General features: G+C 41.7%; 1 protein-coding gene across 1 annotated transcript; it reads left to right on the top strand.

Moving 5' to 3' along the window:
• Positions 1-11,701: 11,701 nt before the first annotated feature.
• Positions 11,702-21,751, top strand: LOC115577620 (NACHT, LRR and PYD domains-containing protein 3-like; the record flags this gene model as incomplete). Its single annotated transcript, XM_030410496.1, has 7 exons — positions 11,702-11,776; positions 11,916-12,144; positions 12,266-14,114; positions 14,210-14,383; positions 15,038-15,211; positions 21,010-21,056; positions 21,183-21,751. Coding segments are annotated over 7 exons (3,117 nt in total), but the record flags the coding sequence as incomplete, so codon positions are not given.
• Positions 21,752-22,468: the final 717 nt, after the last annotated feature.

Below are 22,468 nucleotides of genomic sequence, written 5' to 3' on the forward strand. Positions count from 1 at the left end.
GTGACATAATAAACAGATGGATGTAAAAACTGGTTATTAGGATGTTTTATTACAAAAACTGAATATTAACAGCTGATTAGAATACAAAACAAACAAACAAGTCTGTATTATCATGTATATATTCATTAAACTGTCTCATTGTGCTGAAGTGGTGTTTTTCTACTGTTAACTTCATGTTATTTATTGTTTTAAGTGTTTCTACCGTTCTGACAACAGATGTGACACGTTAAACCAGAGTTTGATCACTTTTACTTTGAAAATACTCAGGATGGAAGAATGAAAGAGGTGGAAACCTTTTAGAAACAGGTGAGCATCATCAAAGATTGTATAGTCTGAGGGTCTTAGCAGGAAGTAGACGGAGCCGGAATGATCTCCTCTGTCAGTAGAAACACCTGGTTTCACCTTTTAGAAACAGGTGAGCATCATCAAAGATCGTCTAGAGTCTAGATGATCTTTGATGATGCTCACCTGTTTCTAAAAGGTTTCCATCTTTTCCCAGAGATGATAAAGAGCTCTGTGAGGAGCTGTTGTCTGTAACACCACTGAGACAAATCGAGAGGAGAGGACATATATGCAGCAATAAAGGAGATGTTGAGACAGAGAGGTGTCGATCTGAACCAGGTGGTCTCATCACCACAGATGGAGCCCCTGCCATGGTGGGAAGAGAGAAGACGACCCTGATCTCAGAGCTCACCACCGTCTCATCCATCACACTGTTCTGTGCGCTGAAGTCATGAACAAGAGCAGCTCAAGAGTCAGACAGCAACACAGATTTCACTGTTTCTGCAAGATGAGCACAACATGGAGACGGTTGCTGTGTCGGCTGACATCACATCACACCTTCATGAGCTCAAGTTAAAGCTGCAGGACCGGAAACATTCAGTGGTTCATTGGATGAAAGCTGTCAGATGTTTCCACAGGAAGCTGCACATTTTCACAGCAGATGTTGAAGGAGAGTGAACACACTCAGTCTGAGAGAGATGTTCCTCCCTGTGTTGACTTCATACACAAGCTGAGTGGAAACTTCAGTAAAAGCTTTGACAGCTTCAGCCTCGGGCAGCAGCTCCTCCTGCTGACCCACAATCCTCTCCTCATCACAGAACTTTTCACAGGAGGTGACACAGACGTTGAGGTGGGCTCATGTGGGATCTCTGCAGCTGGAGCTCATTGATCTGTGAGGAAGTGATGCATGAAGAGCATTTAGAGGCCACTGACCTGCTGCTTTCTGGCTGCTGCACACTGTTTTCATGGTCTAACCAAAGCAGCACTGCACACCTGGACCACGTTTGGACCCACTGACGGCTGTGAGTCGGCTTTTTCCACCGTCAACAGCATGAAGAACAAGTCTGGTTCCAGGCTCACAGGTGAACACCTACAGATCTGCATGAGAACGGCAGCGACTCCATTCAGCCAAGATTGAAATCAGTGGCAGGACCATCACATGCCCATTCCTCTCAGGAAGACAAGTCAAAGAAAAGAAGCAGATATTCAAAGAGAAAAGGCTGTTTGCACTTTTTATTGACTGTTTTCTGAATATGTTGACGTGTTTTCACTTGAAATGTCTAATTGAAGCATAAAAAAGGTTATTCTGAGCTCTGTTTTCATCTCTTATAGCTTTTATACTGAGGCCTCTTTTTTCTTTAACTTGAAATAAAGGCCTAAAATTCATTCTTTTATTTCTGGTAAAATATCTGGTTGATGCCTGTACAAGTGATGAACACTGAATGTGGGGAAGACTGTAAGACACAAGCTGGACTTTGTGAGGTTCAGACCTTTTACTGGGAGGAAATTTTAGTAACTTTAAAAGCTTTGATTGATTGATTGAATCAATGAATTGAGGCATTGGAACTGGATTTGTTCAAAGAGAATCAAACTCCCCCACAGAAATGGTACATTCCGGGGGCGGGGCCACTGCAGTGCACCTGATCAGCCACCTGTAGCCTATAAAGCTGAGCTGCTGCCACACAGACGGTCTTTTGTTCCTCAGTGTGACATTCGTAGTGATGTGTCTTCTGTGTCGAGTAGTCCAGGAAGATATTTGTGAAGCGCGTATCGAGGTTTGTTCGACCACGTACCACGTGACTGATTCAGGAACTGTTTTGTGGTTTTGGCGTTCATTTCGAAATTTAAGGGGCAACGAAATGCAATGGAGGTCCCCCGTTACCTCACATTTTGTGTAGTATCTGTTTTTTCTTTGCGATCTATTCGAGTGTCATTTGACTTTACGATGGAACCTGCGAGAAGGAAAAGATTTTCCCTGTCTGGGAACAATTTGAGCTGATCTCCCATAATAATGTATACACATAGTAATTACTAGTGTAATATAAATGTGGCAACACAGCATATCCCTTGTTCTGATTTCTTTCTTCTCATGTCTGGTATTTTAAAAGGTGAAGTGTCTGTGTTCCAAAGAACTTGGATACAGCAACACCTCCTCTATGCTGAGGCATTATAGGGCCTTACATGGGAACAAGGAGACCAACCAAGGTGGACCAAGCTCAGGTAAGCCATTTTAGGATGCAATGATAAGACAGCATACAAATATACAACTACAACATTAATCTATATTTTAATTGTGACTAATTAATGACATCTGTGATTGAATACTGCATTTTTATGTCATCAGGAGGGAAGACTGATGTGGATGAGGCATGGTCACCATGGTTACTGAGGATTCCCAGCCCTTCACTAATGTGGAGGACAAATGGTTCAGAAATCTTTGAACTGCTCGCCTCAGAAACTTGACATTTTTAAGTTTTCATCAGTATGAAAGTAATCTGGTGACAGTTCAGTTCAGACAACTTTATTAGTCCCCGGGGGGCAATTCAGTTCAAGCAGTTCTGGCATAGAAAAACACAAACAACAACCATGACATAACAATGAGCAGCAAGGCGACAAACAGGAGTACACTAATATGCAGATCAGTACATATCCCCAGGGGGCCAAGGCACTTAGGCCACTGTCACATAATTGTGTAGAGTGGCACAACTAAATAACAGAGACCAAGAATAAGAGTAAAAAAAGTAATAAATTATAAGTGGCACATTAAGTTACAGGGACACTGGGACACAAGTTTACAATGTTACACATAGTGGCTGCCACTGTCCATGTTCAAGAGCTTGATAGCAGATGGGATAAAAGAATTGGCATACCTATTTGTCCTCCAAATAGGTGCTATAAAACGGCGGCCCGAAGGCATCGTCGTAAACTCAGAGGACAGGATGTGGCCATACTGGGAAATTATTCCTTTGGCTTTCTGAACCACCTGCCTCTCCCACAAAGACCCCAAGTCCCTCTGCTGGATGCCAATTATTTTAGAGCAGACCTTTACAATGCTGCAGAGGCTGTTTTTGTCTCTTACAGCCAGGCCACCAAACCAGCAGATGAAGGAAAAAGTTAAAATGCTCTCGACAAAAGACTGATAAAACATACACAACATTTTGTTACAGACTTTAAAAGAGTTCAGCTTTCTTAGTAAGTGGATTCTCTGCTGGCCTCGTTTGACAATGGACTCAATATTTTTGTCAAACTTCAGCTGTGAATCAAAAACAGTGTCTAAGTACTTATAAGTTTCAACAATTTCGACTTTATTCCCATGAATTGTACTTGCCTTAGGTTTTCCACCATTTTTTTTTTTTTAAATCAATGATTTTGTTCACGTTAAGATCGAGGAAATTTTCATCACACCAGCTAACAAAGTCTGGCAGGGCACTACCGTGGTCTGACTCTGACCCCTGGAGGAGAGTCAGAAGTGCCGTGTCGTCCGAGAATTTCAGCAGGTAGCTGCCCTCTTTGTGAGACCTGCAACTGTCTGTATACAAAATAAAAAGAAGGGGAGATAGAACGCAACCCTGTGGGGAGCCTGTATTTGTAACCACAACATCTGACAAAGCTCCATTAACTAAGACCTGCTGCTTCCTATCAGTTAAAAAGTTTAGAAGCAACAATAAGAACTGATCAGGTAGATTAAAATATGAGGAAAGTCGTTGAATTAAAATATGTGGTTGCATCTTGTTAAAAGCTAAAGAGAAGTCAGCAAATAAAAGTCTCACATGTGATTTTGGCTTCTCCAAGTGCTTGTAGATTTTGTCAAGGATGAGGAGCTTAGCATCCTCCACACCTTTTCCAGGTTGATATGCAAACTGTAAGGGGTCTAATTTGTCATACACTAAAGAGACAATCTCATCTTTCAGAATTTTCTCAAAGATTTTCATAATAAGTGATGTAAGAGCGACAGGCCTAAACTCAGTAAGTTGCTCAGGATTTTTTGTTTTGGGGATTGGAATTATTGTTGAGCTTTTCCAAATTAAAGGAAGCTGACAGTGATTGACACACATCTGAAAGAGTGTAGAGAAAACTCACTGAGCTGGTTGGCACAGTACCTCAGTGTGCGCCCACAGACAGCATCTGGGCCCGCAGCCTTCCTTATGTTGGTTTTCTTCAACAAAGCTGTAACCTGATCTTTGCATATAACAAAATCAGTCAGGGGTACAAGAGAATTCTTCAATGCAGAGATATTCTGAGTAAAATCACAACTTTCAAAACGAGAAAAAGAACAATTGAAAGCGTTTGGTAACTCAGCATCCGGTACTCCTTTAATGGTGGTGTGCTGCTTGGCCTCATCTGCCTGCTTGTTAACACAGGCTATTGATTTAAGTCCTTGCCAAGCTGCTCTGATATTGCCACCTGCAAACCTCATTTCGATTTTATTCTTGTAGTTTACTTTAGCCTTTGCTATTTCTTTCCTCACCTCCCTGGAGAGGGCCCTTTTCTCAAGAAGATCACCTGTGAAGAAGGTCCTTTTCTTTTTGTTAATAACGGTTTTGAGCTCCTTAGTTACCCAGGGTTTGTTATTAGGATAAACAACAACTTTATTTGATGGGATAATAGAGTTTACACAGAATGAAATATAGGAGGAAACCGTGTCACCGAGGACGTCAATATTCTCACAGCTATCATAGAAACAGTCCCAATCAGTGCAGTCCAAACAGGCCTGGAGAGATGAAACACTGTCCTCCGACCAGATTTGGACTTCTTTCTCTTCATGCTCAAGACGTCTGAGGGCAGGCTTATACGTGGGCATTAAAAACACACAGTTGTGGTAGGAAGCACCAAGAGACGGCATGGGCAAGGATTTATAAGCACTGCTTACTGAACCATAGCATAGATCAATCGTTGAGTTTCTTATAGTGGTGGCACAAGACACATATTGTTCATAGGTTTTCAGTGACTTGGTCAAGGTGCAATGATTAAAATCCCCGAGGATAAACTTTGGAGCATCAGGGCAGATGGAGTCGAGTCTATGGCTGTGTCCAAATTCAGGGGCAGCATCCTTCGGAGTGCGTATCTGAAGTGCAATTACGTCACTAAGCCGCGCAAAGCCTGTCCAAATTCAAAGTGTGCTCCAAATGCTCCCCACAAATGCCTCCTTCTTTTGCCTGTTCATGGAGGACACACCGCTACTATCCTTCGCGGCTACAAATTGCCCAAGATTTATTGCGCGCCTAAAGAGAAGAAATAAATAAACACATAATGGCGACCTCAAGTGGCGCAGATCTCGCATTCAAATGTTATAGACTCGTTTTACTTCTTGTACATAAATGGACCAAGATGAACAGATTTAGATCAGGCAGTGATCCCTGTAAAGTCTAGTTAAACGTTGGAATAAAGAGCTATGTTTATGATTATTATCCTTATGATTATATTATTTTGCTGTATTAGAACTCTTTGGTGTGTTTCACATTCCATCGTGTTTTAGGGAGTAAACAGAGAAGCTTCATCACTGTCCGAAGTCAGAACAACATTTGTTCACAGGGCAAAACATTCCGCCGACTGGATGGGAGTATGGCTATAATATATAATAATAAATAATAAATAGCCGATTTGTCAGTCCTGATGTCACTTTTTGTAAATCTTTGCATCCCTGTGTTAATGTGATCTTGAGTTTACCTTTTCTCTTGCTTCGAGGAGGATGAAGGAGGACATGAGGCTGCAGAGAGGATGGAGAGGCTCTTCTCTGCTCCAGAGGACAATCCTTACATTATATCTGTTATTTAGTTAAATATATGAGTTATTTTTAAATTATTTGTTCATAATTGTTCATGTTATATAATTCATGAAATAAAATATTGTTTTATTGTAACACATTCTCTATTCCACTCAGTATTTACAACTTAAGTACAATTTATAACAGCAAACAGCATCAAGTGCTACTTTTCAGGAACAACAAGGGATTGAATGTTTTCTTTTATCTTGAAGGTCTTAACATTTACAACTATTTACAAAATTACAGCATAAATAACTATTTACAGATTATTATTAACTATTAACAAAAACAATCATTATTAAAAAACATATTCAAACACTTATAGATGATGTACAGTAACAGGCTGAGCAGGAGTCCCTGCAGTGCTGCTGGGCTGGATGGTGTCAGTGGGACATCATCTGGGTCGGTACTCAGGGTGTTTGGGGGTCCAGTCTCCTCTGTCCACCACATCCTCCATCTACTGGGTCTGCAGTTCTGACTCGACCGACGGCTGTCAGGTCACTAAGAATGTTTTAAGAAAGAGGCAAGAATTATAATTTCATGCTCTAATTATAATAATAATAATCATAATAAATTACAGCAAACAAAACTATCTACCAAACATTTTAAATACAACGCCTTTAAAATCTAAATTAAAACCCTAAGTGGCGATCAGCAGTTTATATGTCAGCATTAATGTAATGTATCTGTATGTTAATGACCCCAAACTGTTAGCTAGCTAATAATGATTATATTGATAACATTACTGTGGGTTCAATAACAGGTTTACCTCTCCACGGTCCTCTCAGCCGGAGATAAACCAGCTGCTTCTCCTCTTCCTCCACAAGCAGGAGGATTAAAAAGGAAATCAGGAAATCCTGAAGCTCAAACAGACCTGACAGTCAAACTTTACTCTTCTTGTCACTTTCGCGGACCTTACCTCACCAGAAATAGTGAGGTGCGGGGCGGGAACAAATGGTGACGCAACCAGGAAATGCTGCGAAGGGTAGACCGTCCAATTTCACAACAGGCTGACGCTGCCTGCAGGTCTCTCTGAAGGACCCTGCCTTTGCTGGCTGAGGAAGGGTGGGTCCTTGAAGGATGCTGCCCCTGAATTTGGACACAGCCTGTGTGTCCGTCCTGTCTCCTAACAGCACTCTGTAGCTCAGAGGTGACAGTCTGACAGCCTGTAGCTTCAGCTGGAGATGGAAAAGCAGCCAGTTCACTACTGAGTCTAATAAGTCAGCAACATAAACTCACTAGATGTCAAGAAAGGAAATATTTTGACTCCTACTTATATATATAAACAGAAAAATCCAACCGTCCGTCAGCACAGCTGAAGGATTTTATAACACAAGTTTTTACCTGAATGTTTCTTCATGACAACTTGTGAGTTGTGTGTGAGTTGTTGTGTAGTGACCTCATAGAAACTAACAGTCAGTTAAAGTGATGTTGGTCTGTAAAAGTCACTAAAGCTGCTTTGTTGAACCAAAGTAACAACAACTGAACATGTTTTTGACCTTTACACTCTCATTAAACACACAAGTCATCAGATTTCACTCATATGATTCATACGATGTGATTAATGTGTAACTCTAACAGCCTCTTCGGGCGGCGCCGGTCCAAAGTCTCATTCACTGTGATGGTTGTGGTGCAGACAGTCGTGTCCGTGTGAACCTCCAGCTGAAGGTAATGTTACACATTTAAAATGTTTGACTCGTTAACACAAGCTGTCGTTAGCTTAGCAACACTAGAAACAGCAACAATCTGCCGCTCCATTGTTCATTTCTACAAACTCACAGCTGTGAGTTCAAACAGCCGCCATTACAAACATCATCCTCCATGTTGAGAGGAGAACGGTGGAGGAAGAGCAGAGGTGGAGTTAGTTGGTCGTCAGTAGTTGATGTGGAGACAGCAGGAAGCAGCATTCAGAGGAAGCTGAGCAGACGAAAGCTTTTATTTTGTAATGAAAGAATAAAAATGTCAGTGTGTCACTAAATGAGCTGTCAGAGCTGTGAACACTCCTCCAACAGGAAGTGTCGCCTCTTTCTGTCACTGTTGACTGAAATGTGATCAATAATCAAATCAAACACATTTACTCCACATCAACTGACACACTTTTATTTTGAAGGATTTGTCTGCTGTACTAACTTCCACAGGTGATAGTAACTAATTACTGCAGTGTCTGGCTTAGCAGGATAGACTGGTGAGAGAGAAGCTGCAGGCTGGAACATGAACTAGTGTTTACTGCTCACTGTCATGGTGCTTCTTCCTCTTCTGGTGACCAGATGTTACTGATGAGATCAGAGGACGAAGCAAAACCTAAATCAAAGTTTTAAACAATTACACCTGCATTCACACGAGGGGAAGACGTGTTGCATCATTTGGATCATTGTGGGAGTGTAGCCGGAGAAATGAGAGTAGAAGTGGAGTTAGTTGGTCAGTGTTTGAACACAGAGTGGTTGTTACTGTGTAGCTCCACTTACTGATGACTGATACAAGGCTGGAGAGAAGCTGTTCACCTGGATGCAGGAGCTGGAGGTGCTGATGGGGCTGCAGCACCTCCTAAAACGAGGCTGTAACATATGCCGAATTTACTAGAAGGCCCGAATCATGAAGAATTTGTCATCGACAGCGTTTCACACAGTTAATAAATGTTCTCTTAACTCAACAACTCTCCAAATGGAGTGATTACTCAAGGGAGTCTGGGGACTTCCTGTCGCTCCTCCTCTCCCTGCTGCTTTTGACTGTAGCTGATGTGACTTATAATATGTTGGTGTTCTGGTTCTTGTTCGTAATCATCAGATACATGTTATCCTGGAAGTTCAACTGAGCCCAAACACATGAATGTGGCCCACCATTTACTATGACGTCATCATAAAGATTGAGCCCTCAGCACCAACTGTGACTGACTTCCTGGTGTGGAGACGCTCCACCAACAGTCTCTTCTTTATGTCACTTTGACCTGAAATGTGATCAATAATCAATCACATTGCCCTTGAATTAGTTTTTTTAGTGTACTCTCTTTGTATGTAACTGAGTACATTATCTCAGTACAGTGCTAAAGTACAACCTGGATCTCAGCCCTCTGATATACTGAACTTTTAACTTCTCTACATGTTGTTGTGAATATGAAAGAGAATCCTGACAGACAGATGTGTGACGGCGCCCTGATGGAGTGACAGTCGCTTTTCTTGGGAATAAAAACCATTCAGTCAGATTTTATGGACATGGAAGTGAAATAATGTTTGTATTGAGCCGAGGAGCTGATACAAATATTTAGTCCTGACGCAGTGAACAAGATGACATCATCTAGTCTGCATCAATCAAACCATCAACAGCTGTGACTTGAAGATTCCCAGAAGTGGATAAAAAAAGAAGAGGCTCAGTAGGTTTCAAACAGAGAGAAACCCTTGAAGATAACACAATACAAGCCTGTGAAATAAAAGCAGTGAATGTGATATTACAGCCAGTGATGAGAGAGAGATTCTAATTTTTACTTTGCAGATAAATGTTTTAAATAAACAACAGATGACCAGATTGACTCTTTTAGATTAAAAGATATCAGAGAAACGTGTGTGTTGACTCCACCACAGCGTCATGATGTCATCTAGTGGACTGATCCAAGTCCAGCAGCTGATGTTCTGACAGGAGACGTGACATCAGTGAGACGTCATAGCCTCTACAGACCAAACCCACCTGAACACACCTGAGACTTTCATATTTTATAATAACACAACAGGTTATTAGAACAATTTCTGCCTCTTGGTTAAATCAACTTGTCAGTATTTGTTTTAATCAGTTATTTAACACTCCAAGCTCCACAGAAAGTCTCCACAGTCATGTACAGAAGGAAAGTGACTGTTATTATACCCTTTAAAATGTGATAATGTTTACGTAGAAATGACATAGATAAAATTCAAAGTAAATATTATAAAACATATAATGAGAGATCGTCTTCTGGAGTCACTGGTGTTACTGTGTGACAAAAGTCTTTTATTTTGAAATACAACTCAGACTGATGACATCACTTTCCTTCCTGCAGATCAGTGAAGACAGGTCCTGGATCAGTCCACTGTCTCTTTTCTGTCAGAAGACATTTTCACATTTGTCTCCAGATTTCTGCTGTGAGCGACTTTATTAGTAGAGAACAATAAAAAACAGAATAGAAACAGATTTAATGACATGATTTACTTTTGGTTTGTTGTCCTGTAGCAGCCATTTAGTGAAATATGTATTAATAGAGTCAGTGAGTTCTGGAATAATGTGCTCTGAGTTTAAATGTTAGAAGAGGAAGTCGACTTTCAGACATTTTGTCCTTCAAGAGTGTTTCTGACCCAAAGGCTGATTTCAGTTGATGTGCAGATGAGTGATTTGTGTTTCCTCTCCAGATGAAAGTGTGTGTGAGATGAGCAGCATGAATCAGTGTGAGGACAGAGAGGAGGGAGGCCCTCCCTCTAAAACCACTGGACCTGGACCTGGACCTGGACCTGAACCTGGACCTGGACCTGAGCCCAGCTGTGTGTCCTTCAAGAGTGACAAGTCAAACGATCGTCCCATTCATTTTAAAGGACAACCAGCTCCTGCTGTAAAGAGGTGAGCTGTTAATAACATTAATATGTGACTGATTCATGTTTTTCATGATTCATGTGGAGAAAGATGTTTTTTGAAACCTGATGTTTATTTTCAGCTTCATTCTTCATTCACTTCTTAACATGAAAATCTGACTGATTCATGTTTTATATTTATTCAGATACATTTGTTTAAACTTGTTTTTTTATCATCGTTCTTCTTTAGTACATTTATATTCTCACATGTGAAAGCTGCCCAGTAGAACCAGTCTTCATCTCTTCAGTCCAGTTTAACATTTGTCTGATGATTTAACCTCTTCATCATGTTTGACTACATATAGTGTTTGTTTGTGGAACGTGCAGTAAAACAGTTTGTAGTTGTTATTCTCACTTTGATTCAGTTGATCTGAGCTCAGTCTCAGTCTCAGTCGTTGACAGTATGTGTTAGCAGCCGACTCCTCCTGTCTTTTCTCAAGGCGCCCTCAACTGTTAAATCAGCTGCTGTAGTTGATCTGAAGTTCACAGACTTAAATACCTGTTTGCAGCGAGTGTCCATGTTTCTCTGATCAGATCCACTGGGATGTTGTCTTTAGATTGGAAGACAGGAATACTGACCTTCAGCTTGCAAGGAACCATGAAGCCAGTGTTTTCCCCTCACTGTTCTCTGGTGTGTTAGTTTTGCTCCAGCCTCCAGACTGTCTAGTTCCATCCACACCACATAGCTGGCCTTCCTGTCCAGCTTATTCAGTTTGTTTGTACCACAGCTGCTGATGCCACCTCCCCATCCACCACAACACAGATAACACTGAACCACAGACTGGTAGAACATCCGTAGCAGACTAGTGCAAACATTGAAGGACCTGAGCCTCCTCAGAAAGAACAGCCTGCTCTGTCCTTTCCTGTTGAAGTTTTCAGTGTTGTCTGACCAGTTCAGCTTGTTATTCAGTTGCACCCCAACGAAACATGGAGGTGTCAAGCATCTCCACCTCCTCCACATTTATTACAACAGGGATGTGGGGCTTCTTCCACATGACCTTCAGCTTGTGTTTGTCTCTGAGTGGACAGACACAATGTGACTGATTCTTCATGATTCCTCCACAGAGTCGACCAGGAGAGCTCAGAGGTTCCCAGAGGTCCGTCTGTCCAGCAGCACCAGACACACCTGGACTCCATATTTATGGTCTGTACATGAACAACAACTACTTTTACATCCAGTCTGTTCACAATAATCTCCATGCTGCACTTTACAGACCAGTGGTGAATCTGTCCAACATGGATCCGATGTTAAATGTTGTCATTCACATAATATTCTGTTTCAGCTGCTGGAGGAGAACATTGTTACTTTTGCGAAGAACGAGCTGCAGAAGGTCCAGAAGGTTCTGAGTTCAGATTACCCAGAATGCTCAGAGAGTCAGAGGGAGGATGAAGAGGTGTTGGATGGTGAGGATGAAGAGCAGAGGAGGAGCAGCAGAGAGGCATTTCTGAAGATCACACTTCACTTCCTGAGGAGAATGAAGCAGGAGGAGCTGGCTGACTGTCTGCAGAGCAGTAAGAGGATTTCTCTAAGGATTTAACATGATGGATCAATGAGTCATACTTTAAGGGAAGGAAATTGTCTTATTTTATTTAGGAATAACTTAATGATGTTTGTTGTTGTGTCTTCATTTAGAAAATCTTGCAGCAGTTTGTCAGCGTAAACTTAAATCTAACCTGCAGAAGAAGTTCCAGTGTGTGTTTGAGGGGATCGCTAAAGCAGGAAACCCAACCCTTCTGAATCAGATCTACACAGAGCTCTACATCACAGAGGGAGGGACTGCAGAGGTCAATGATGAACATGAGGTCAGACAGATTGAAACAGCATCCAGGAAACCACACAGACCAGAAACAACAGTCAGACAAGAAGACATCTTTAAAGCCTCACCTGGAAGAGATGAACCAATCAGGACAGTCATGACAAAGGGAGTGGCTGGCATCGGGAAAACAGTCTTAACACAGAAGTTCACTCTGGACTGGGCTGAAGACAAAGACAACCAGGACATACAGTTCACATTTCCATTCACTTTCAGAGAGCTGAATGTGCTGAAAGAGAAAAAGTTCAGCTTGGTGGAACTTGTTCATCACTTCTTCACTGAAACCAAAGAAATCTGCAGCTTTGAAGAGTTCCAGGTTGTGTTCATCTTTGACGGTCTGGATGAGTGTCGACTTCCTCTGGACTTCCACAAAACTAAAGTCCTGACTAATGCCACAAAATCCACCTCAGTGCATGTGCTGCTGACAAACCTCATCAGGGGGAAACTGCTTCCCTCTGCTCGCCTCTGGATAACCACACGACCTGCAGCAGCCAATCAGATCCCTCCAGGGTGTCTTGATATGGTGACAGAGGTCAGAGGGTTCACTGACCCACAGAAGGAGGAGTACTTCAGGAAGAGATTCAGAGACGAGAAGCAGGCCAGCAGAATCATCTCCCACATCAAGACATCACGAAGCCTCCACATCATGTGCCACATCCCAGTCTTCTGCTGGATCACTGCTACAGTTCTGGACGATGTGTTGAAGACCAGAGAGGGAGGAGAGCTGCCCAAGACCCTGACTGAGATGTACATCCACTTCCTGGTGGTTCAGGCCAAAGTGAAGAAGGTCAAGTATGATGGAGGAGCTGAGACAGATCCACACTGGACTCCAGAGAGCAGGAAGATGATTGAGTCTCTGGGAAAACTGGCTTTTGATCAGCTGCAGAAAGGAAATCTGATCTTCTATCAATCAGACCTGAAAGATTGTAGCATCGATATCAGAGCAGCCTCAGTGTACTCAGGAGTGTTCACACAGATCTTTAAAGAGGAGAGAGGTTTGTACCAGGACAAGGTGTTCTGCTTCATCCACCTGAGTGTTCAGGAGTTTCTGGCTGCTCTTCATGTCCATCTGACATTCATCAACTCTAGAGTCAATCTGTTGACAGAAGAAAAGCAGTCAACATCCCGGTGGTCTAAACTATTCAAAGACAAACCAACACATCCCATCAACTCCCAGAAGTCTGAAGCACGAAAAAACGTAGTTGCAATGACACAGTACCTCCAGAGTGCTGTGGACGAGGCCTTACAGAGTCCAAATGGACATCTGGACTTGTTCCTCCGCTTCCTTCTCGGTCTTTCACTGAAGACCAATCAGAATCTCCTCCGAGGTCTTCAGACACAGACAGGAAGTATCTCGCAGAACAACCAGAACATAGTGAAGTATATAAAGAACAAGATCAGTGAGAATCTGTCTCCAGAGAGAAGCATCAATCTGTTCCACTGTCTGAATGAACTGAACGATCGTTCTCTAGTGGAGGAGATCCAACAGTACCTGAGATCAGGACGTCTCTCCACAGATAAACTGTCTCCTGCTCAGTGGTCAGCTCTGGTCTTCATCTTACTGTCATCAGAAAAAGATCTGGACGTGTTTGACCTGAAGAAATACTCTGCTTCAGAGGAGGCTCTTCTGAGGCTGCTGCCAGTGGTCAAAGCCTCCAACAAAGCTCTGTAAGTGTGGAGAAGTTTCTTTAGAATGCAGTAAATGTGCTGTTATTGACCCAAATAGAAATAATTTTCTTGTCCGCTCATTATTCTTTATCCAGACTGAGTGGCTGTAACCTCTCAGAGAGAAGCTGTGAAGCTCTGTCCTCAGTTCTCAGCTCCCAGTCCTCTAGTCTGAGAGAACTGGACCTGAGTAACAACAACCTGCAGGATTCAGGAGTGAAGCTACTTTCTGCTGAACTGAAGAGTCCACACTGTGTCCTTGAAACTCTCAGGTCAAGATTCATTATTTTATTTTATTTTAAATATGCTGTTATTGACCCAAATAGAAAATAATTTTCTTCATTATTCTTGTCAAGAGTGTCTTTAACCTCTCAGAAAGAAACTAGGGATGCACCCATCGATATTAAGATCGGATATCGGCTCCGATATTGAAAAAACGTTCCTTTGTTTGGTTTGTTCCACTTTGTTACTTGTGTCCTTGGGTACCCTGACAGGCGCTATATAAATTAATTGTATTATTATTATTATTATTATTATTAATGTTACACATGTTTGCAATGTTCGGTAACTGTTTGATTATTTTGTATTAGTTAAGAAAATCTGGTGCCTTTAGTCCCTTTCACATGGTGGAAGGTATACAGTTTATTATTAATTCAACAACGGTATCGGATCGGTATCGGGTATCGGCCGATACACTCAGTCCAGGTATCGGTATCGGGATTGGATCAGAAAAAACTGGATCGGTGCATCTCTTAAAGAAACCCTGCTACTTATTATTGTTTAATGTCTGTTTAATCCAGATTTAGTTTTGTTGATTCTTCATATTTCTGACATATTACAGTAAAACAGAAAGCAAGTTTACATGTGCTACAATGATATTATGAATACTGCATCATCTAATGTCTTTTTTACTGTTCACGCTCCAGGCTAGGTGACTGTAACCTCTCAGAGAGAAGCTGTGAAGCTCTGTCCTCAGTTCTCAGCTCCCAGTCCTCTAGTCTGAGAGAACTGGACCTGAGTAACAACAACCTGCAGGATTCAGGAGTGAAGCTACTTTCTGCTGAACTGAAGAGTCCACACTGTGTCCTTGAAACTCTCAGGTCAGGATTCATTATTTTATGTCATGAGTTCATGTAACTTTACAATTGGAGCAGGTATTGATCATACTCCTAATATAATTCAATTTATTTAAGAGAACCATGAGCAAGCAGTTGTTACAGTGGAATGAAAAAACTGACTTTTAACAGGCAAGCACAACCGGACTAAATAGTGAGACGCCATCTGTCTCAACTGGTTGGGTTGAGACAGACACAGAAGCCCCATTCACACTGTCTCTTCATTCCACCTTACTGTAGATGTGAAAGTTACAAAGGTGGAATGGGGGAACAGTTTCATTCCACATCTGATCCTCCTAAAACTATAATATATATATTAAGATATATGCTTTCCTCAGGATGAACTGTAATTTCTTTTCTTGCCATCATCAGTTCATCATTTTAATCTGTACAATATGTTGGTTCATGGCCAAATATTTGCAAAACTAATGGCATTTCCATCGACTTCAGTTATATTCAACATTTAGTGCTGATTATTGAAAACTAAGATAACGAATATGATAAATATTAAACCCTTAAACACAGATGTGCACTGAATTATCAGGACTCTCAGCTGATGTGTGATGTGTGTTGTTTTGTGTGTCTGCAGGCTGTCAGGCTGTCTGATCACAGAGGAAGGCTGTACTTCTCTGGCCTCAGCTCTGGACTCCAACCCCTCCCATCTGAGAGAGCTGGACCTGAGCTACAATCATCCAGGAGACTCAGGAGTGAAGCAGCTTTCTGCTCGACTGGAGGATCCAGGCTGGAGACTGGACACTCTCAGGTATGAAGAGTCCTGCTGCAGCCACAGACAGTCAGTAGCCACATTCACACTGCACACTGCCAATTCTCTGCCTCCGCCTCTGTGTGAATTTCTCGGAGGCAGCAAGGGGTGAAATTTGGCTCCGGCGCTGATCCACCTCTGGAGGTAGTATCAGGGGCGCTTTATTGACGAACTGAACCAGTGTGAATGAATAAGCCAGCTGTGCATATCGAGGGCATGCCGGTCTGACTCTAAATCACTACACATTATAACAGCATCCATATGATTATAAACCATTCGTGGGTTTAGATTGACAGAATGAAAACAGGGAAACACCTTAAAAACACACTGAAGTCATCATCATGATGTGTAGGTCACGCCTCTATAGGAGCCGCAGCGTCGGCTTTCTGTGTGAATTACACGTCAGTTTGTAATCAAGGCGGAGCTGCTTCACTCTGTGTGAGCGACCAACGGCAGAGAATTGGTGAACCGCTGCTGCGTTTGGGTAGTTATCATTATAACAGCCTGCAGGGGCAGGAAAGTTTCAGTGTTTTGCATCACCAGCTAAATCAAATGACAGAAGAAGACATTCTGTGATCAATCATCTGCTCCATTGATTAACATGATATGTGACCTGTGCAGAGCTGCAGCTCTCTACAGTAGTTGGTGGACCTCTGGTTTAATGCTGTTGTAATTTACTTCAGCCTGGCTCGTAGCTGCTGACTCAGTTTCACTCTCAGCTGTTCTGGAGTCTGTTAAAGTGCAGCTGGTGGAAATCCAATGTTTCCTGATTTTGCTGCTTCAAAATAAAAGCTTTCAAATAACTACATAATGCAGGACCTTCATTTTGAAAGATTTATAGAAAGTGTTGAATGCAGGAAGATGGCGTGACAACGTTGCATGAATGGACTTTTAATTTATCTTCTGTGGCAGCAAACAACACATGGTTTCAGTTACTAACTGAGTCTATCCACACACTTTATGTCCGACTACAGTAATAACAGCAGCACTTTACTGTGACTGCAGCAACGTGCTCGTAGCTCTGTCACATACCAGAGAGACTCACTCCCTACCAACACAACACAGAGTAGTGTTTGTTGTCACAAGTTATAGAGCTGCAACTAACAACTGTTTTCATAACCCATTAATCACATCAAATCACAAAAGCAGATGTTTCTTTTTTTACATGTCCAGCATTTTATTAAAAGAATAAAACATTGCTCTTACATTTTCCTCTTTAGTCTTGTTCAGTTCACTTTCAAACAACTTACAAATTTTAAAAGCAACAGAGGTGATGAAATGTCTCCATTATAAGATGCATCACGATGCAGAGACAGAGCATCATCAAGAGTCTGCAGCTCATGTTGATTGTTGATTGTTCGGCCCCAGTGTTGTATCTTAAAGCTGCCATGTGAAAACTAGATTATTGCAGACAAACGTGAAAGACGCTGCAGATGGATACAGGTTTGATTGAAGAGATGCAGCTTTTATTTTGTAGACTGCTGTAGTCTGATTATTGGAAGGACTTTCAGAATAAAAGATCATTAAGGTTTAGAGCCCGACAGATAAAGGATTTTTAAGGCCGATACCGATACAAATATTTGGTGATTTAAAAATCCGTGTTCCAATATATCGGCCAACATATATATATTTATATTTTTAAAAAATCCAGAAACACGTCACAAAACATAAACACATTTCTGTAACATTAGTTATTTGTAGTTACTTATGAGTCCTCACTGAAATAATTTGATAATGCAGTTTAAAAATAAACTATAAGAATAACTTTATTGTCACAACAGAACAGAGGACCATCAAAATATATTATAGGGTTTGTGGCGTTGTAGAGCAGGGTGCACACACTGATTTAGCTTGTGAGCTACTTTCAAAATGACCAGGTCGAAATGATCTACCTACATGAAAAATACTAAACATCTCTTTATTTATACATACACTGAGTATACTTTATATAACACAATGCATAACTGATGTTGAGAGAGTAATGTAACCCTTGGTGCCGCACATAAACATTGACAGCAGTAATGCACATAGGTGACAAACAGCCGTCAATACTGCACAGTTTACACACCAGGAGCTGCTGCTGGTTTTCTCCTCAAAGTCTTTGAATGATTGAAAAATGTCCTCTCCCCACGTGTGTTCTTTCATGAGCAGTAATGTTAACAGCTCCTCTTTTACAGTCATATCTGTAAACATCATCCCAATAAAAATGCACATCTGGGCTGTATCGCTGGTGTCTGTAGACACAGGCGGTGAATAACCCGAGGTTTGTTACCCTTTACCATTTACAATAACGTAAGCAAAATATATGAATCCATTAAACATTTTTTTTACTGTCTTACTGAGCAAAGCTTTAAGCTTCTTGGGGTCCAGAGGCTGCGTCTCTCTGCAGATGGACCGACCTTGTTGACCCCTCCCGTCAGGTTGGACTTCAGTAGGACATCAGTGCTGAACAGGCCCAGCAGAAGGGTGCGGGCCTTTCCTTTCACTGTGGGTTGTGATTTTGCAGTCTCCCAACAATGAGCAGACACTCTGGTGGAGTCTCATTCCCTAGTTGCACCTAATTAATTGTAAGAAGGAAAGAAACACAGGAATAAAAACAAACAAAATTACCAGTGACAGAATGTTTTATGTTTTTAATTGATCATTACAAAAATGTACTTACTGATGTTGGTTTGGGATATGTGGGTTAAGGAGGTGGTGATTGTAGAGCAACACTGGCCTCATATTCACTTTCACCTTCATAGCCTGAGCTCTCTGTGACCTTATCTGAAATGAGGGTCTTCACAGCTGCAAAGAGTGATGGAATTTCTGGGAAATATGGCCCACCGAATTTACCACAACAAGACTCCAAACAAGTTGTAAACACATAACAAAAATAAACAAAATACACCTGCGCTCATTTTTGGTGTGAGGGGTTCTGAAGTAGCTAGCTAGCTAACAGCCGTTAGTCACTTGAATCCTTCTTCATTTGAAATTTTAGCCAGCTAGCTAACGTTAGCTAACATGTCTGGAGACATGTGAACCACAGACAGACAGAAAGAAAGACAGATTCCTGGCTTCATAGTCAGATGTTCCTCTGGTCACATCTGGACACATCATGTTCACCACAGCAGATTTCAGACTAAGAGACATTTTCTGTCATTGTTTCTGCTGTCAAACATGACATGAAGTTCTCCTCACTGTACTTGCCAACATTGGGTTGTCATCATTTCTTGCCTGGTATTTTAAACCACACAGTCAGTGTTTCCTCTAATTTTTTTTATAGCAGCGGTGCTCTGAGTCGGTAACCAAGCAACAGTAGGGGGGTCCGGGGGCAAGCCCATCCCCCGAAGAACATTTTGAAAAATGACCCTTTCACCTACTGTCGAGATTTCTAAAAAAAAAAATTCATTTTCAGAATTTCAGAATCAAAGTCTAAGACATGAGACACGATAGTGAAGAAACTGACATTGATGCTTGAACATATGTTAACCTCTTGAGCATAAGAGAACTTTTTTAACATTGTTTTTCAGAAGTCAGTGGGTCACATGACACGGAAGCTATTGAGAAAGAAATCATAATTTCTGCATATTAGTATTCAGATAAAACAGAGGAAGCACTAAAATACGATAGAAAGAGCTGCGTCTCATTCATCAAGTAATTAAATGACAGTCCCTAAATCAGTCTCCAGTGGCTCAGTGCGCGGCTCTGGAGGTGAGCTAACCGTCCTCCTGCTGCTCACACTGGGCAAACCTCAGTAAAGTTGCGACCTGAGTGAATATCTGCCAAATATCCAACCTGAAACTAACTTCACCCTGGTGCGATGAGTCGCCTATTGCAGCTTGTGAATAGGATGATGAGGATTTCAGTCACTCAACTTAAACGGTGACTTGTAGAAATTACACAAATAGCAATAATGACAATAATAATCGGTTTCAAGATAACTGTAGTGCTTTCACTGTGTGCCACTTAAATTCGTCATTCGCCCGTAATATTATACCTACAAAAATCATCATCAAAATCAAATTACATTATGTTTATCAATACCTGAAAACAACTGATTTGCATGATTCTCAAGGGCATTTTCAGGTCTGAAAAGCCAGATTGCCGAAAATATCTGGAAGAATGACACCCCTGCTCATCCGTGCAGGCAGGCTAGGGTTGCCAGATACTGAGACAAATATCCCCCACAATCTTACTTGTTTCCTTCACTGTAAAATTGGGAGATTAACGGGAGATGTTACTGACCGGGAGCATCGACGGAGATGGGGTTAAAAATCATGAGTCTCCCGCGTGAATTGGGAGAGTTGGCATCCCTGCCTCACAGTAACTATTGCTGCTGTAATATACATCAGATATCAATCCAGCACCAAACTATAGTAACATGAACATGTCAACACATGAAACCATGAAACTGTTTCTATCACAAACATGTCCAGTGACACTTGTGAGGTTCTGGAGGGAAACAGTCTGGGAGTCTCTGTCACTTGGTTTTGTGGCAGAGGTCGAGAACCAACGTCCAATGTTTTCTGATTGATTTATTACGTATAAATTGTATTTGTTTCTTTGCACAGTAAAACAAAGCAGCAGAAACACAGCAAGAACAAAAAGCAGACTGTGCAGCTGAGATTCAGTAAAGCCCTCCAAGCTTCAAACAGGAATCGGACCTCAAAAGTTCTGACGTCCAAATCCAAAAGTCCTATAATATAGAAACATAAGCACAAGTTGACATTGGATCAAACAGCAAGCGTAAGGTCGCCCACAGGAAACAGCAACAACATCCAATAAAATAAAGATGAAGTGATAAATCCAACAGGAGGTTTGTGTGTGTTCTCAGATGTTGTGGTCCTCTTTCACACACACCAACATCCTGTGGCTCACTCTCAGTGTGTGAGGAGAGTGGCAGAGGTGAAGAGGTTCAGGGAGAACAGGGAGAAGCAGCCTGATGGACAGATTGTGTTTCTGTGTATGAGAGTCATGTCATGTCCATGTTTGCATGCTGAAAGAGGATGTGCTGCTCTGACCCCCCTCCTCCTTTCAGGGTGGAGCCTGCTGGAGTCCGATGGTTGACACCAGGTCCGTGGAGATGTGAGTGTCTTTTTACTGTCATTCATGAAAACACTGTGACATCACTCATTCACATCTGTGATGTCATCATCACACTGATGACACATTAATAACTGCAGCTGTGTTGTGTCTTTTTCTCTCCATCAGATTCCTGTGAGCTCACAGTCGACACAAACACAGTCAGCAGAAAGATCAAACTGTCTGACAACAACAGGAAGATGACACGTGTGGAGGAGGATCAGTCATATCCTGATCATCCAGAGAGGTTTGAGTCCTGGTGTCCTCAGCTGCTGTGTAGAACTGGTCTGACTGGTCGCTGTTACTGGGAGGTCGAGTGGAGAGGAAGAGTTTCTATATCAGTGAGTTACAGAAGAATCAGAAGGAGAGGAGACAGTGAAGACTGTGTGTTTGGATGGAATGATCAGTCCTGGCGTCTGGAGTGTTTTGATGGTGGTCATTATTCTGTCTGTCACAATAACAGACAAACATTCTCCTCCTCCTCCTCCTCCTCCTCCTCCTCCTCCTCCCCCTCCTCCTCCTCCTCCTCCTCCTCCTCCTCCTCCTCTGGTAGAGTAGCAGTGTATGTGGACTGTCCTGCTGGCACTCTGTCCTTCTACAGAGTCTCCTCTGACTCACTGATCCACCTCCACACCTTCAACACCACATTCACTGAACCTCTTTATCCTGGATTTGGGTTCATCTGGTCCAGTTCTGGTTCCTCAGTGTGTCTGTGTGGTGTTTAGTGTGCAGAGTCTCCTCCTGTCACAGAAACATTGTCAGTGCTGAACAGTTGAGTCTGTACAGGATCACAGTCACATCAATCTTTCAGCTTCTTGTAATAAATTCATCAGTCAACTTTGTACAAAATGATTCAAACTGATTGAAAAGATTCTTCATTTACATTTTAAACTTCTTCCATTAAATTGTGTAAATTGTGTTGACTTGTACTTTCTGTCATGTGTTGTTTTGAATTCTGGCTCTTGTTCCAATAAAATCCACAACTATTAGTGAAATGTAAGAAACAGACAACATTGACTCGTCTGCAGCTTTAATTGTAAAGAATCATTGTGAACAAAGTTGTGAATGGACAGTAAAATCTGATCAAATGTACTCGACACTCCACCTGAAACACTCTGACTTGTTTCATGTGTTTCTAATGATGAAACTAAAAGTTTGATGGTGTTGGTTAACACATGTAATTATGTCTGTAGTGACGTGATAAACTGCACAACATCTGTTCATTTCAGTGTGATTACTATATGAGAAGAAAACACATTGTAATGACAATCATTGTTAGCATCTTTGTCTGCTTGTTATTTCTTCAACTAAACTACAGACTGCTCCTTTAAACTTTCTTTCCTGGCATCAGAAATCGAGTGAAGAACAAAAACTTTGACTTGATTTTAGAAAATATCTGAAACGAGTATTATTCT

This window comes from Sparus aurata, unplaced genomic scaffold (genome assembly GCF_900880675.1).
Source record: "Sparus aurata unplaced genomic scaffold, fSpaAur1.1, whole genome shotgun sequence".
NCBI classification, from domain to species: domain Eukaryota; kingdom Metazoa; phylum Chordata; class Actinopteri; order Spariformes; family Sparidae; genus Sparus; species Sparus aurata.